The sequence below is a fragment of the Cydia amplana genome, chromosome 20 (genome assembly GCF_948474715.1).
Source record: "Cydia amplana chromosome 20, ilCydAmpl1.1, whole genome shotgun sequence".
Lineage (NCBI taxonomy): Eukaryota > Metazoa > Arthropoda > Insecta > Lepidoptera > Tortricidae > Cydia > Cydia amplana.
The window spans coordinates 7,878,854-7,896,481 of NC_086088.1; the positions used below are offsets into that span (position 1 = coordinate 7,878,854).

Sequence of the window (17,628 nt, forward strand, 5' to 3'; positions counted from 1 at the left end):
GTAATCAAATAACAAGACCAGTCTAAAGAAAGTGATGAAATGAAATTAAAAACTCCAGAATAAGAAATACTTATGTAATAAGTTAATAGGTAGGTAGATTATTTTATAACACTTACCTAGGTACCTATAATTCACGTAGGTACCTACTTTGGTAGGGAACATAAGTACCTAATTGAATTTTCGCGTAAAGTGGAAATGAAGTAGATAAAGGTGCTGTTCCCTAAACTTAAGTTATTATCACAGATCATATGTTATTATGTATGCAAAAGAGCCTTTTAGAAGCCTTGGAGCCGAAAACATACCTCTATACCTTTTACAGTGTTTCAACTTGATGTTCCTTTCAAACGGCGATATCAGTGAATCTTAAGGGGTTATTAGATTTAGCGAGATACCAGAAAGTGTCAGCCTTTTCGGCACACTTTCTGGTATCTCGCTGCTAAGAGCAACAGAGAAAAACATATTAGGCACCTTTCTTTATCGCTCTCAAAGGAAAATAGTTCTGAAAATGGATAGACGTAATAACCCCTTAACAAATTTAAACTGTAAACTGGTGATAACAAGTTTGGAAACTCTACAAGTATAGAGCTTTGTTGCGAGGGCAACAGCCGCTGATAGAGCCAAAGATTACAATCTTCTCCGGCATTCCCTGAAGAGTTACTACAGTGGCGATTATATTAGGTAAATTAAATAATGAGGTTTCAGTTAATCTACTAACGATTCAGTGCGTTCATATTAATGTTTTAGGTATTATTTGAAGAGATATTGGAACAGTTCAGCGACATATTAGATTAAATTCTTCCTTTGATATTTATAATTAATGTTTTAGGTTTCTATGCCGGTGATTAATAAAGTTACCTTGAAAACCTTATTTAGAAATATGTTTTGGTAGCGTTATTTAAAATTCAAGCGATTAAATCCTGTTTCTGCTTGAATTATTACGAGTAAAAAGCGTATATATTAGTTTACTTAACTCAATATAATTATTTATTTTAAATTTTAAAACTTTAGTGTCTTAGGTATTTATTTTAGTACTTTCAATATTCAAGGAAAGGATTTATTCTCCCCCTCCAGTTAAGTATGTGTAATGATTTTACATAATTATGATATACATACTCGTAGGCCGCTCCTTAAAATAAAATTTATCTATGTATCGAATGTTCCAAAACTGGTGGTGGATGTAGATTTACCAGTTAAGTTTTTACTGGGGGTGACATCGGGTTTTAATGTGCCTACTTAGTGGGAAAGATCTTTAAAAATTAAATGAAACATGCCTGCTCATTTATTATTTTATAAATGATTATTTATAAACATTTAAAAGAAGCGACAAATATGGCCGTCTTGAGTATCTGAAAGAAAGAAAATATTATTATTCATGTGCGTGTATTTAATATCTATAGTTTGTCAAAGGACTGTCTCATTTCAAACATAGACAGAGATAATCATACTATAGCTGGTCAAGCAGATCTTGTCAGTAGAAAAAGGCGGCAAATTTGAAAAATGTTAGCGCGAAGGGATATCGTGTCATAAAAAATTTGAATATCGCTCCTTTTGTTACTGACAAGATTTGCTTGACTTATCTTACACTAGTACTATATAGCACCCAAAAGAAAAGGATGAGTATAGTTTTTTTGGTTCTTATTTACTGGCAAATTGGTTTGACCATCTATATTACCATCAGCACAACTTGAAGCGTTTCACGTCCCCATAAAAATTAAAACCTACATAAATAAATATTATACTGAAAAGCACCTTGTCAGTAGAAAAAGGCGCGAAATTTAAATTTTCTATGGGAAGTTCACTCCTTCGTGCCTACATTTTTTTAAATTTGCCGCCTTTTCTACTGACAAGGTCGCTGTGCCTACTTATATTATATGTCCACAAAAAATTAAGCGCGCTGCCGATGCATGTCAAAATAAAATCAAATACAGATATAAGTTACAAGTTTTACAGACATACCTACTACCTACAACTCAACAAAAAAAACTTAATATGTAAATAGTAAATTAAACATGTTTTCAGAAAAGTCCCTCGTTCCCTTCCACCCAGTATAGGTACAATATTTGTTTTGTTCTAAATCCCTGAGGCAGTAAGTACCTACAGCAAATACCGAAATGCCGACTATTTCTCGGCAAAGCGAATCTCAAGTTGTATAACTATAGTTGGTCAGTAAATAAGAACAAAAAAAACTATACTCATCCTTTTCTTTTGGGTGCTAGTACTAGCGTAAGACAAAGATAGTATGATTCTCTCTGTCTATGTTTGAAATGAGACAGTCCTTTGACAAACTATATGTATTTGTACAACGAGAGCGTATTTGCTAGCTGCGAGGTCCAACTGAAACTATTGATTCTATTATCAAATGATTCGAGAATTCTTGCACGTTTGTTGTTAGAGTTGCTCCACTCGGACATTTTGAACTAAAGTAGGTAAGTAGGTACCTAAAGTTGATGGTCGTGCTTTTATTGTGCAAATGCCCCGGTGTTGGTCACTTTAGCACCCTTTTTGGCCAGTTGAAATTATAATAAAGATATAGAGCACTATAATAGTAACGTATTGAGTTTGTATTGATATACGTGAAGTGGATTATGCATATGTATATTTATTCAAACACATTTTTCTCGTTGTTTCTTTATTAAGTATTTATATAAAACTCGTGCTTTTAGTACAAATCTAAATCGAAAGGTCACATCTTTTCATATAGTCATTGTTTTATCTAGAAGATCAATAAACTAAATCGCAGGTTTTAATACCGAAAAATACCTACATATAACGAGTAAATTTATTTTAATATTAAGTTTAGACAATAAATGGACAAAACCGGGCCAGTGGCCACAACTGGCTTATCTTTCATCTCTGTGCATTAGTGCAGCTTACATAAGTACCAAAGAATATAAAACAAATAAATAAATATTATAGGACATTTTTACAAAAATTGACTAAGCCCCACAGTAAGCTCATGCAAGAAGGCTTGTGTTGTGGGTACTCAGACAACGATATATATAATATACAAATACTTAAATATATAGAAAACAACCATGACTCAGGAACAAATATCTGTGCTCATCACACAAATAAATGCCCTTACCGGGATTCGAACCCAGGACCGGGGCTTCACAGGCAGGGTCACCCATTAGGCCAGACCGGTCGTCAAAGAATATAATGGTAAGGACTCGCTAGATTGCTAGGAAGTAATCCTGCCTCACCGTGGCGTAGCTCGCCATGTTGATGACGGAGAAGCCGTAGGTCGTCACGTGGATTTCTTTTTGGGACTTGAAAAGGTAGAGGTTGAATTAAAATAAAAACTATTGATGGTCAAGCAAATGTTGTCAGTAGAAAAAGGCGCGAAATTCAAATTTTCTATGGGACGATATCCCTTTGCGCCTACATTTTTAAAATTTGCCGCCTTTTTCTACTGACAAGATCTGCTTGACCAAGTATAACTACAGTCTAGCAAAAAGAGTAGAAATTAAAATGTGGCAATACTGTGAATCCCCTTCAAATCAATCTAAGAAAAACGGGACGACACTGGACAGTGTTGCCACTTTTTACAAGCTTTTATTTAGAGTCTGTGCGGAAAGAGAAGAGTCGTGGGATTTGAGGGCGCGCCAGTGCTATTTTATGGTTTTTGCTATGCTGACAACACTGGTCACGTGATTATAGTACGACACTAAAGGTCATGATGCTTGAATCCCTTTGTTCCGGTTTTTTGCCACGGCTTACTAAAGGGAGCCTGGTGGTAGTTTCGGCTCGTCAACTCAATCCTCTGAATTAACGCGGGCACTAGTTTTCTTCTACCCTCTTTAAAAAAATAAAAACTTGTTTTAATGTCTCAGATACTAAAGTGACAGTGCGATTGACAAAACTACTAAAACTAGTTAAGAATCTGCCCAATACTACTGTCATTTTAGTACCAAACAAGATAGAATCTCATTTATGTACTGCCTAATCTGTGCAGTGCAACAGTTATTTTAATACAAAACCGGGTAGATCGGGTAGAAATTGGACAATAGAACTGTAATTTTACTATCTGGGATATAAAAATAGTGCATAAGTAGGTAGGCCTTATTGTGATATGTCCGGTTCTCTCATCTCACGATATTTTACTTCGCCGAAAAGTCACTGCTAAATATGAAATATAATTTCGTAACTAACAGAACCTAGTAAACGAACTTACAAATAAAGAAAGATTTTATTAGAAAATGTTTTATTCTTTATTAGAAGTCTGAATTAAAATATTTAGTGTCACTTATGTTTGAGCTAGCTTCAGAACAACCAGGGAGACTCATAGAACTATCTTCATATGAATTGGATGTGCTTGAATCCGGCACGTAGATTACAAATTCTTGCATATCACCTACGTAGCGGTCTTTTATTCAAAATACCGTAGGTACTTTTACTCTATCCTGAAAAAGAAACATATAAATATGCATAAAATAGCAAGTATCAAGAATATTTGTCAGTTATTTTAAAGATCATGAATGACCTGCATTTTTATGAAAATAAATATATTTTGAATGAATATACATACCGATTATGTACCGGAGACAAGTTACTTAGGGGACCTATTAAATAGGTAATTATTTAATATTAAATACAACATCAATACCCGTCAATAGCGGAAACACGTTCCGCGACTTTTTGTAAGTCGATAGTCGGCTTTTAGCTTAGCCGTTTTCTTCGCGCTGACAAAACCGAACAATGGTAAATATAATTTTCCCTGTGGTTTTATGTACGGTTCTATCGTGTTTTGAAAATATTTTATACATAAAACTTGCGGTTTTTGTTAATAAAAATATACAATGACAGAAGTTTGTTTACTTTTTACAAGACAGGTGTCAAAGGTTTGATTGCCATATAAAATTGAAAATGTTAGTTCCCGTTTCTGCCACGACTCTTCTCTTTCCGCACAGACTCTAAAGTCCGTCAACCAAATCTTGTCAGTAGTAAAAGGCGGCAAATTTGAAAAATCGCGGGTTAGCAACACTGTGTTCAAATAATTCCAAAACGCGTGTCATCTGTGTTTTATCTATGGAATGTGGATCGTGAATGATAGCCGTCACCTTATTTGTTTTCATTTGGTTTTCATTCTGAATCGTTTCTGTTTCAAGAGATATTTCTGCTGTCACCATTAAATACCAATACATTAAATAAGAATAAGCAAAGCTAAGGGGCCTACAATGTACAATCATGCTCGTTGATGGTAAACATTACTAAAAATTGAGGTTATGACAAGTATTGGAAGAACTCTTTCGAACTTTTAAGATTATGTTCAGTTTTTTTGTTTTAGGGTTAAAAGGCATAAATAAAATTAAAACGTATGCCTAAATCTATCCAACAAGACCATAAATTGTGTCCTGGAAACCGTCCATAGGCCCACATGTCTAATATTTTCAGCAATCAGTTGTGAGTATTTACAAAGGTAAACCTTTTAAACAGTATTAAGAGCCTTGATTATATCGCCGTTCTTTCGCAATATCTACCTAATCCATACATGTTTGTTGCAGGATTAAATCTTGCCCAATATAAGGCGTTTGTAGTAGGTAGTATCTTTTCAGATAATACTTACCTATGGTGGTTTATGTACGTGTACAACGCAACCAAGTCGAAAAGCGACCCTTATCTTATTTACCTTTAAATTAAATAAACACCCAAATATCAGTTGTTTTATTTTTAATATGTATATTGTACAATATATACCAATCAGAAAAAATACACAGGTATGTCATATTCATCCAGAACAGTACACTAATTTACATTAACAAGTGGCATATTATATTGTAAATAACAAATATATGCACTATCTAATTATCTGCATTTTGATATGATTTTATTTTAGTAAACTTAGAAGATATAGATAGGGAACAAAGAGAATAATTATAAGCACTACGTTAGGGAGTTGTTTTTGATATCTTCAAATTTGTTCATCATTTTGATTAACATTGTTTTAACATCGCTTTTAAATTGTCCGTCCATGTTTCAATTTTTTTCAATAAACCGCGAGTGACAATTTGAATTGACGTACGCAGGGCGCGCTCAGCGGAAAAAAAAACTGTTGGTTCGATGTACATTGCTGCTTTTCTTAGCGCAATACTGCTCTTTGAGTGTTGCCCTACTTTAGTTTGCTTTACATTGCTACTGACAAGATTTGGTTGACGGACTATAACTTGCAATGTACCTATGTAAATTTGTCAATATTTTTTTGACCCACTTCCCAACTTCCAATGAAGCTGAAATTTTGCATCAATATGTAAGTCGGATGACAATGCAATATTATGGTACCATCGAGCTGATCTGATGATGGAGACAGGAGGTGGCCATAGGAACTCGGTGATAAAATAAAGCAACGTAATTGTGTTTAGGGTTGTTAGAATTGTCTCGTTGAGTATTAGTTGACTGTGGAAAAAAAGTACAGTTAACGATAAAAACTAGTATAAGCGTCTGCGACGTCTGAGGTGAATAATTCTTTAAGTTCAGGTTATAAGTCAAGTTTAGTATCATTTTCAACTAAATCAAAGATGTAGACATAGATTTCATCCAAATCGGTTCAGCGTTTATTGATTCCCCACTACAAAAAATACAGTAAAAGACACACCTGAACGAAAAAATTACAGTTAATTTTGGAGCATAGTTGGGAGCTTTGGAGCATAGTTGGGAGGTTTTACGGAACTCTATAAGTAGAGAGCTTATTGCGAGGGCAATAGCCGCTGATAGAGCAAAAAAGCACAATCTTCTCAGGCATTCCCTGAAGAGTTACTATAGTGGCGATTATAATTAGGTAAGTAAATAATTAATTAATTAAGTACTTAATAAGATTAATTTTAAGCATAATGTATTTAAAAATAAATTGAGGTGCCCTTACACTCCTTACAGGAACTGTATACATTCATACATTGTAATATTATGAGTAATAAATATTTTTGAATTTGAATTTGAATGAGGTTTTCTTTCAGTTAATCTACTCAGTACTACGATTCAGTGCGTTCATAAATAGTAAGGTTTTAGGTATGGGCGTACTTAATATAGTTACCTTAAAAACCTTATAACATTTTTTTTGGTAGCGTTATTTAAAATTCACGCGACTTATTTCCGTTTCAGCTTAAATTACGAGTAAAAAGCGTGTTAGTTTAATTAACTCAATGTATTTATTTATTTAAAAAAAACTTTAGTGTCGTATTTATTTTTATACTTTCAATATTCAAGGAAAGGATTATTTTTCCCCTCTTCCAGTTAATATGTAATGATGCTCAGCCAGTAAATACGGCTGAACAAAAAACTTGGATAAGAAAAGTTTTATTAACCCTTTAACCGCCAGAGTCTGATATATAAGACATTACATATCCGGCTCATTTCGCCACAGTCTGATAAATAGACAAAGATCTGATTTGGTTTTTACAGCACATTTATAACTCCCGTAACTTTGTCAACCTTACTCTGCGTGGTACAATTACTGTCGGTGGCGAGTGGCGACACGAGCACGCTCGATCAAAAATTGCTGGCGGTTAAAAGGTTAAGAAGAGGGCATATACTTAATAGGCCGCTCCAAAATAAAATAGATCTAGGTATGTATTGAATGTTCCAAAACTGGTGGATGTAGATTTACCTGTGAAAATACTATTTTAGTGGGTCGAGAAAACAAGTTTGTGTTTTAGTCTTATTGTACGTAGTGGGAAAAGATCTTTAAAAATGAAATGAAACCATAATTGAATAGAATAGAATTTTATTGATAATAATTAAGAACACAATACATGCACAAGAGGTGTCTGGTAAGCCCCAAACTAGGCTGAGCCTGTATCTTGGCAACTTAAAAATTATGTGGGTGATATGGTGTGAGAGCTGCGCTTGTGTGTAAGTGTGTATGAGAGAGAGAGAGAGAGAGAGAGAGAGAGAGAGAGCGAAGCGAGCGAGTCTTCACTATTTAACGACATACCTAAAAAATAAGAACGTGTTATATCCAAGCATCGGAGATTTTGTCGCATGGTAAGACTAATAGCAAGCTATGGAGTCGACATTTGCCATAAATGTAAACTCTTATTCATACTCATACTCATGATTAATTTTATTTAATATGAGAACAGATTACTAAATAGTTACTACGTATATAAGTTTAATTTATTAAACCTCATTTGTTGCAATAAATGTATGTTTCAATTGGGCGAGTTGTGCTTCACAACTCAAGCACACTATAGCAGATTTTTCATAGTCATATTGTAAATCGTTTTATGGCTCTATCCATGCCAAAATTGCAGCTATTTCTGGGTTAGGCATAATAATTAATTATGGAATATTCCTCAACGTATTTACCACATACAGATATAAATAACTACTACGTTTGCAATCACCAGTGATTGACACATGACACATACTAATCAATTTTATCAGCGATCAGTACCTACATGACATTAGGTCTTTCGCAGCGATGTAGTTTGTATAGTTGTATGTTAAAATAGTTGAAGTTATGAATTCATAATGTAATAGAAAAATATTTTTTTATATAATTCGACTAAGATAATATACACAACCGACCGCTCTAAAGGCATTTTAAGATAAATTAAATAAATGAGTATGAGTATGAATAAGAGTTTACATTGATGGCAAATGTCGACTCCATAGCTTGCTATTAGTCTTACCATGCGACAAAAACTCCGATGCCTGGACTTATATCTTCAGTATCATTGTAGGATAGGGTCGCAAGCAAACCATTGTTTGAGTTAAAATTTAACATTTCATAAGACACACGTTTTTAGATCGAATAATTTGCAAACAGAGTAAGTATTATATATAATGAAACATGTTTAATTATTTATAAACATTTAAAAGAAGCGACAAATATGACCAGGCCGTCTTGAGAATCTGAAACAAAGAAAATGTTGTTATTCATGTTCATCTTTTTATCTATCAACATCAGCATTAATTACTTCAGCCACAGAATAAATAATAGTACTAGGTACAGAAGACTCACTCTCTAACAAAACGCGTCTGTTTCGATCAGGACAGATATGGCCGCTAGGTGGCGACAGCGCCACGCGCGGCTCATGGCTTGCCACCAAAATTGGTGTGGAACGGATGTACCTACTTGTAATATCGGAGCGGCCAAGGTGCTCACAAATATCTGACCACGCCTCTATTATCAAGGCGTTAGAGTTCGTGTTCAGATATTGTGAACACCTTGGCCGCTCAGATACCTATATCTGATGGCGACTGTACTTGTTAGATTATTCTGAATACTGACCGTGGCGTAGCTCGCCATATTGATGACGGAGAATCCGTAGGTCGTGACATGGATTTCTTTTTGGGACCTGTAAAATAAGAATAGAATAAATAAAAAACTAAGTAAGTAACTAAGTACCTAAACCACGAAATAACAACAATCCAAATTGAAATTGACATGCCTGGGGTTGGAGGGAGTGAAAAAAGTTCGGCTGATATTATCTCGACTATACCTACAGGTATAGTCGAGACCAAGGCAGACGGAAATGGACATACAAAGTCACTCCGCGATTTCGTCGCTTTGCTACAGGTAGCTAAAAGTACATCCGTTCCGCTCCAATTTTGGGGAAAGCCATAAGCCGAGCGTGGCGCTGTCGCCACCTAGCGGCCATATCTGTGCTGATCGTAACAGACGCGTTTTGTTAGAGAGTGAGTCTTCTGTACCTAGTACTATTATTTATTCTGTGCCAAGGCAGAGATGGATAGATGAAATAAACAGAGTAGCTGGCAAAGACTGGATGACCAAAGCTAACGATAGAGATGTATGGAATAATATGGAGGAGGCCTTCACTCGAAGAGATGTCCTTATTAATTCAATCTCGAATTCTACATAAATAATTTAATTAAACTGCATGACATATTGAATAATAATATTAAAAAAAACAAAAGTATTAATGAATTAGATTAGATAAATATTTAATTTACTTAATGTCAAAATGAATTGTGAAATTGCAAATCTAGACTCATTTTGCACGTGAAATTATCTACGAATTGTTATGATAATGTATTAAGGAATAAATGAGGCTATAATATAATATATAATATATACCTACAGGTCGAATCAAGAAAGCCGTCACAAATATAATGAATGAGTGAATGGAAATACCTATCTAGATGTGTGTAACAGACAAACGATTAAAATGGTGACTCTGGCTGTATATAGATAGCTGGCATATACAGGTGTCAGTCACACAATGATAGATATAATTCGTTTCATTCATTCCATATTTATTCGTAATAACCGGAGTAGATATGAGCGCCGATAGGCATTTAGCCGGCGGCGGCGCGCCGGTCAAAATTGGTCGGCGGCGGCGGCGAATCGGCGGCGTGGCCTTGAAACACCTTCGATTAATGAAAAAAGAAGTCAAACCAAAATTTTACCGAAAAAACATGTTTTTTGCTGTAAGAAAGTTATGAAATAAATGCATTTTTTATTTTCAAGGATAATTTATTGAATAATGGTACGAAAAAAATTGATATCGTATAAACTGTTGATAAGCGGTATCGCGCGGCATCAGAGGCGGTCTTAATCTTGGCGAGGCTCTGGCCGGAAGATCTTAGCGCGGCCCTTATTTTTTGTGCTAAGTTAAAAATTGCGGATTGACTGTATCAGGGAAACGTCTTGTCGACAGTCCAAAGAAAATCGAGCTCCGTCATTAACCAATATCGATTCAATAAAACCGATTTATGTCAAAAAGTGAGGCCCAACGCCGAACTCCAAGTAACACCGAAGACTTGATTTCGACGATTCCCAATGCGAGGCCAGAGGATAAACTGCAGGTAAGCATACAGCTAAGAATCTAACGCCAAGTGTAAGCTTGGCTGACGGCCGAACGCCTGGAGCGCCGATTGCGGCGCGCTTCTGTGCGAGGCCGTGCTGCAAGAGAGCAGAGCGAGGGCGCAGGCCGATAAAGACTGAAGCCACAGTGTTAAAGATCTGGAGCTTTCCTGCGGGCACATTCGTGCGACGCCAAAGGCCGAGCTGCAATGGAGCTAAGATCGGATAAGGACCAATGCTCAAGCGTTTTAAAACAGGCCGAAAGTTGAGCTCCAAACACGGTCAAAAACTTGCAGGTTCAGATAGCGGCTTAATTCCATGCGAGCGATGCAAGGCCAAAGATTGAGCTGCGAGAGAGCAAAGCTTGAAATTTGAACAGTGGCCAAGTTTAATTGACACCCGATTCCGACGCCCTTCCATGTGAAGCCAACGGCCGGACATTTGGACGTGGAAACGCTTAATATCTCAAAATTAACCCCATTTTATACCTTTTAAAAGACGTTAAAATTGATATTAAATAATTTCGTTTCCCCAAGAGTAGTAGCGCGATTCCTAGACAGATAAGTTTGCATTTGCCTTCGATATTTTTGAATTATATGGGCCTTAAATACCTTTTGAATGCCTATAAACTATTCGAAGTGGCGCCGTTAATGATCTAAACTCGATTAAAAATATATTATCTGATTCTGAAAGTAGTAGTAACTACCAAGGTCACGCCGATGCCACGCCGATAGCGCAGCGTCGGCGGCGGCGGCGCGAAAATTTTGTCGGCGGCGGCGGCGCGCCGGCGCGGCGCTCATATCTAAACCGGAGTCGCCTCCCCCGCAAAAACAGTCTGGGCAGACTGTTTTGTACAGAACAAGACAAGGCGTCTCCGGTTACTAAATGCTTCAAGCATTTCGTGAATCGACCTACTAACGCACAATACAAAGTATCTATTACTATTAGACATCTCGATTAAAAATATTCAATTTATTTCGTTACCTGTGCATCGCAATAAGGACCGAACTCTTGACTTTCTTAGACGCGTTGTACCAGAGGCAGTTGTACAGTGCTACGTTTATTCCTCTACTCTGCAAAGGGGCGACATTTTTCATATTACGTACCTACTTATGTTTCAATTTGGTCAATCATAACAAGCTCACGGTGTATAAAAATAAAATAAAAACCGGCCAATTGCGAGTCGAACTCGCGCACGAAGAGTTCCGACCATTACGCAAAAAACAGCAAAAAAAACACGTTTGTTGTATGGGAGCCCCACTTCAATATTTATTCTATTCTGTTTTTAGTATTTGTTGTTATAGCGGCAACAGATATGCATCATCTCTCACGGTTCATGAGATACAGCCTGGTGACAGACAGACAGACGGACAGACGAGTCTTAGTCCCGTTTGCCTTCGGGTACGGAACCCTAATAAAAGAATAACTGCTATTATGCTTACTAAATTGCTTATTGATCTTGTAGCCCATTAAAAGATAAAAAAGATAAGATAATAGGTCCTAGCAAAATAAGAGTCATATTTCGAGCCATCGTGAACATCCAACGGATTATGGACTATATCTATGAGCAATACATTACAACTCGCGCGACATATTCCGGAGAGCCTAAATATGTCTCCACTTTCAAGCACTAACAGTACAATTTGGTATCGGTTACGGTAGCGGCTAGCTTAATGTTAGTAATTCGAATAGATTATAAGTAAAACTTATTACAGAGTCGATTATTTTCTGTCCATGAGCGCACAGGAGGTAGGTCTGCGCGAGCGCTGTGATGAGAAACGATTTGTAGCTAAACTCGTTCCATTTTTCTACTATCTGTAAAATTAAAATCTTAATTGTAATTTTAGAAGTAGATCCAGGCGGCCTAGCCAAGGTGACGATCGCTATCGCTTCGCCATCGAATCGCTTTGTGTCTCTCTATCACTCTTCCATATTAGTGTGACAGTGACTGTTGCGTTTCGTTCGCTACGGTGCGTTAGCGATTGGCATGTTGGCTACGGGGCCTGATATAATCGTTGCTGTATGTTAATGGTGGCAATTAAAATAAAGTACCTAAAGTGAATTGGCAGTAGAGGGGGTATACATATTTCGACTTTAAGAGGATGATAGTATAGTCATCATTTTCCTTCCTGCATATTGCCATTATGGAAAATATTTTTACACGATTGATTGTATATTACTCATGTTAATATCCAGAGAGGAAACTGGGGAAAGCGAAGCAAAGCGATCACGTGACGTCGTCCCCTTTCGTCTTAATGTCAAAGACTCAAAGTTTAACCTATGAGCATTGTGCTGGTTGACTTTACTCATAAGTAGGTATTATATTCTCCTCCTCCCATTATACAATTTCTCACTATTTAAGATTTCTTCAAAAGCTTAGGCAGGTGTTACTTACGACGGAACAGAACCCACAGAAACAGAAGATCATGGAGCTGTTGAGGAAGTTGAGGAGCAGGGCTCCGCTGAACATTTCTTCCACGTCACCCGTAAGTCTACGATATTATGTACAAGAGAGCAATTTAAAAGTAGTAATATAATAAACCTAAGTGGCTAAAAGTTAAAGAAGTAATTTGAGACTGGATTTAGACGATATATGTATTTGCTTAGTTATCGAAATCGGCAAAGGGCAACCACAGGCATTCATGTATACCTAATCAGGGCCTGATGTCTCTCAATGATGGCGGCCAACTCTTTTAGAAGATTTTTCTCCCATTCCGGGGTATCACAGTTTTCACTGCGCATTTGCTCAGTGGTAAATGCACCTGTAACAAAACTTTGGTATAGTTAGGTATTAGCACCGAATAATTTAATCACGACCTGTCTGTTTTCCGGTTATACAAATTGCCAATAGTAAAGTTCTATAGCCAAATATTTAGTCTAAATTTCTAAAATGTGTCTACAAAACAGAGACAATTTTTGAAACGGATTATTGAAAGTTGTTTTTTGTAATAAGTAACTTACTCAAGTGATGTTTAGGTTCAACCTTCGGTACGAGTTTCTGTATACGAATTGCAAGCAGATCGAACTGGATCGAAATGTGGCTCAAGAAAATGCAGAACAGCAAGTCTCCCATTACCATGAAGCCAATGGCACTACAACCTGCAATAGGGTACATGACTAATTTTCATTTATGGTATCAATCGATCAGGTTTGTTTTTAGGATCAAATGTTTTTATGGGACCCATTGCATTAAAGCAATACAAGTCAGAAATGATAGTCAAAGTCCGACAGTCGTACTTCGCTCGCGAAACGCCCCTCACAATAATGACAAGTGAACGTTACGTCAAGGTCACTGAGATCCCATCTTGTAGTATGGACAAAACAAGAAAATTGCGTATAATACATCTATGCTGAAATCCCATCTTGAAGTATAGACAAAATTAACAAAATAAGAAAATTGAGTTTTTGTCCGTGAAATATTGCGTTTATGTATATAGTTGCTATACAATATTTTTTTGGATTAAATGTAAGGAATCGAATGGTACCCTTACTTTTATCGTTTTTGGAAGTTAAAAGAACTTAAATTTTGAAACTTGAAGCACTTGAATCCCATTGTAAATATGAACCCATGTTGACATCAGTGCATGATCAGTACCAATAAATGAATCTATCTATCTATCTATAGCCGCAACAGAAATACATCATCTGTGAAAATTTCAACTGTCTAGTCTAGTCACGGTTCACGAGATACAGCCTGGTGACAGACAGACGGACGAACGAACGGACAGCGGAGTCTTAGTAATTGGGTCTTGTTTTTACCCTTTGGGCACGGAAGTTACGGAACCCTAATAGTAAAGTAGGTAATATTGGTATAAGTAATAATCTTTTAAACATATTTAACAAAAATATCTCACCATGGAAATCCTCAAAGGCCAAAGCAAACGCATACCCCGCACCGCCTTCGTAAGGATCGAAGGGGTACCAGTACCAGTACGGCAGGATGAGAGATGTGTCGTGTCCTGCAGCTCGATATCCCAGGGCCACGAAGGAGGGAGACAGGAAGATCAACACTAGGAGGATGTTGCACCAATAGTAGCCTGAAAGAATTTGTGGTTGGCATGGTGGAAGGACGGGATATCCACCGACGCGCTCGGTAGATATTGTTACTCGAAGACGACTTAAGAAGGATCGAAGAATACTTTTATCTTATTTTTTAAACATGGCCTAGGCACAATGTAAAAAGTAACAAAATATTAGCATCAGCCAAAATGCTTGACATCGGCATTTTCCTTTCGTCCTGTTAAATGCAATCATGGCTATGAGTTGAAAAACATCCTAAATGTTCTAGGTACATTTTTTCACACAATTTCTTTTCGGTTTACGATGGACTGCCCAAGTAGAAGCTCTTATCTATTCCCAAAACTATTTTTTTTTGTTGATTCATCAGCACCGAGAGTTATGGTCTTCATCGCGTTGTTTTCAAATAAGTTTTATGGATAAAGGTTCAACAAATTAAAAGTGGAAAAATTCACTGTCTTGGATGGGTCTTGAATCCACGACTTGATCACTAGTACAGTACTCTGCTATCTGAGCTACCAAGACCGTAGTACTATTAGATACTATTAGTACCGTAGTACTATTAGATATTCTGTTATTCTGTGACCGTACCCAATACAGCGAATATTTCCACCATACATGAGCCTTAGGAGGCTCTAGCGACATCTACTGTAAGAGTCATACACTTCTTAAACGGCTACCAGAGTTCCAATTTCATATTGGAAATTTTAATAACAAAAGTTCCGTGAGACATAGACATATTAAATATATTAAGAACGGGTCACTCACCGGACCGGCGCCGCCCGTCACCGTCAACGCAAGCTCCTGATGACACTCCTCGGTACGGAGTGAAACATGTCGAGCGTTTTTCGACTTAAAATACGTGAGGACCAGGGGGCCGATTTTTGGAATTCGACCGCTCGATTTCGTGTATTTCGTTCAGTAATATCTCCACTACTAGGCATGTAAATTCTAGTAATATAATTGAAAACGAGTGGTCAATACCACTAGATTCCCAATTTCTACCGCTCGTATTTCAAAAATCAGCATTTCGCCGTTTTCCACCGATTCGAAACCGAGTGACGAAATCGAGCGATCAAAATTCAAAATCGGCCATTTCTTAATATACCTATTTAACATAGGTATTGGAAATTCACCAGTGAGCTATCCCATACTATAAATTAATTTTGTATCTAGCAGAAACGTCTGCGAACGATTTTAATTTATTTCTAAGCTTGATAGCATCGTTCGCAGACGTTTCAGCTAAGTAGATACAAAGTTAAAAGGGTGTTAACCTTTAACGACCATGTTGAGACTCCGCAGTGTCCTGCTTACTATAATGCCCTCTTCTTCGGTGACTGTTCCCTGAGGCCACATAGATCTGAGCTCCCACACAAGGTTGTTGAACACTGGCCGGTAGACCACCATTTTGTACGACTTGAATATTGCTAAAATAAAAATGCAAATGATGGCTTTTTTGGAACGTGCGTTTTTTGGACCAAGCCAAAGAGAAGATCAACGTAGTGACGTATCAGGAGCTCAAAACAGTGGCAGAGAGAAGAACAGAATGGCGATTACTCCACCGACAAGAGCCATCAGGCTCTTAAAATTGTGATGATGATGATGTGATGATGGCTTATGTCTTGTACTAGGCGTGTCTCCCCTCTGAGAATGTTGATTTCGTTAGTAGAACAAAATGTAAATTAAAAAGAATGGTCAGTTCAGTGCAAATCGCCAAATTATGATTGTGATGGGCTAAATACTGACAAAAAATGACCTATACTATTTTATATTTTTGTGCAAAAATCAATTTTGTCTACGAAAAGGTACAACAATTATTTTTAATGAAGTTCTCGTCTCTGATTTATACGTAAATGATAGCAAATATGATCTGACAGCCATAAGTACGTAGAAACAGAGTGCAAACTGGACCGCCGGAACTGCCTTTCCCCGCTCCCTTTTTGGGGGGTAGCCACGAACTCGTGGCTACCCCCCAAAAAGTGACTACCCCAGATCAACTGATCTCGTGGCTAGGGCATTAGATCAACTTAAGAATGAACCAATGAATAAGCGTGCCAAGCACCATCTCCTGCACTTACTTCCCAATAATTATGTGTATAATTGCTTATACATCATAAACTTTCCCCCTTTAATATTTTTTTTGTCGAACATTTTATGTAAATCACTTATTATGTATAGAACCCGAATGGGCCCGTCGTTTACGAGTTATTTACGAAAAACTATAAAACGGGACGTTTAATAAGGAATGAAACTGTCTTAAAGTTGCCAGAACCGATTCAGATGCTCTACTTAATTTCAAAGACAGTTCCAATAATGATTAGTTGAGAGTATTGATATTATACCTAAAAGCAGGTTACACAGGCACGGCATGGACAGGAATATCTCGACGTACTCGGTGCTCCGCACCACCATGTATATGAGCTCCAGGAAGGCCGCCAGCCACAGGTTGAGGTTCTCCAGCCAGTAGTATATGTCCCAGAATATCCTACAAGGTACAAATATTTAAGGAAGAGTGGGAGGTGACAGGGCTAGAGGAAGATCGCCAATGAGATGGACCGACCAAATTAGCCAGTGTGTCGGCCACAGTAAGCAAATGCTCACGGAAAGCAGACGCGAGGAATAGCGACGTGTCGTTAAACGAGTCGCTCAAAAGTCTACATAATGGCCACGAGCACTCTGTCAAGATTTAACGAAGAAGAAGAAGAATAAAAAATATTTTGTATATTTTTATTTACGAAATGTATAACGAGTCTAACACACCAATTTGTCCTTTGTCAGCCGAAAAGGGCGGCAAACTTGACAAGCTTAGGGGCGAAAGTTAGATGTTCTATGGTCATTTTAGAAAT

The 17,628-nt window shown here is 37.1% G+C and overlaps 1 protein-coding gene across 1 annotated transcript; it reads right to left on the reverse strand.

Moving 5' to 3' along the window:
- Positions 1 to 8,796: 8,796 nt before the first annotated feature.
- On the reverse strand, positions 8,797 to 17,280 carry LOC134657658 (putative odorant receptor 85d). Its single transcript, XM_063513219.1, has 10 exons — positions 17,125 to 17,280; positions 16,057 to 16,209; positions 14,620 to 14,802; positions 13,727 to 13,864; positions 13,416 to 13,527; positions 13,161 to 13,257; positions 12,479 to 12,580; positions 11,750 to 11,838; positions 9,230 to 9,296; positions 8,797 to 8,850 (listed from the first exon to the last, which is right to left on the reverse strand). The coding sequence occupies exons 1-10, from the start codon at positions 17,192 to 17,194 to the stop codon at positions 8,797 to 8,799; spliced, it is 1,065 nt and encodes a 354-aa protein (XP_063369289.1). The 5' UTR covers positions 17,195 to 17,280.
- Positions 17,281 to 17,628: the final 348 nt, after the last annotated feature.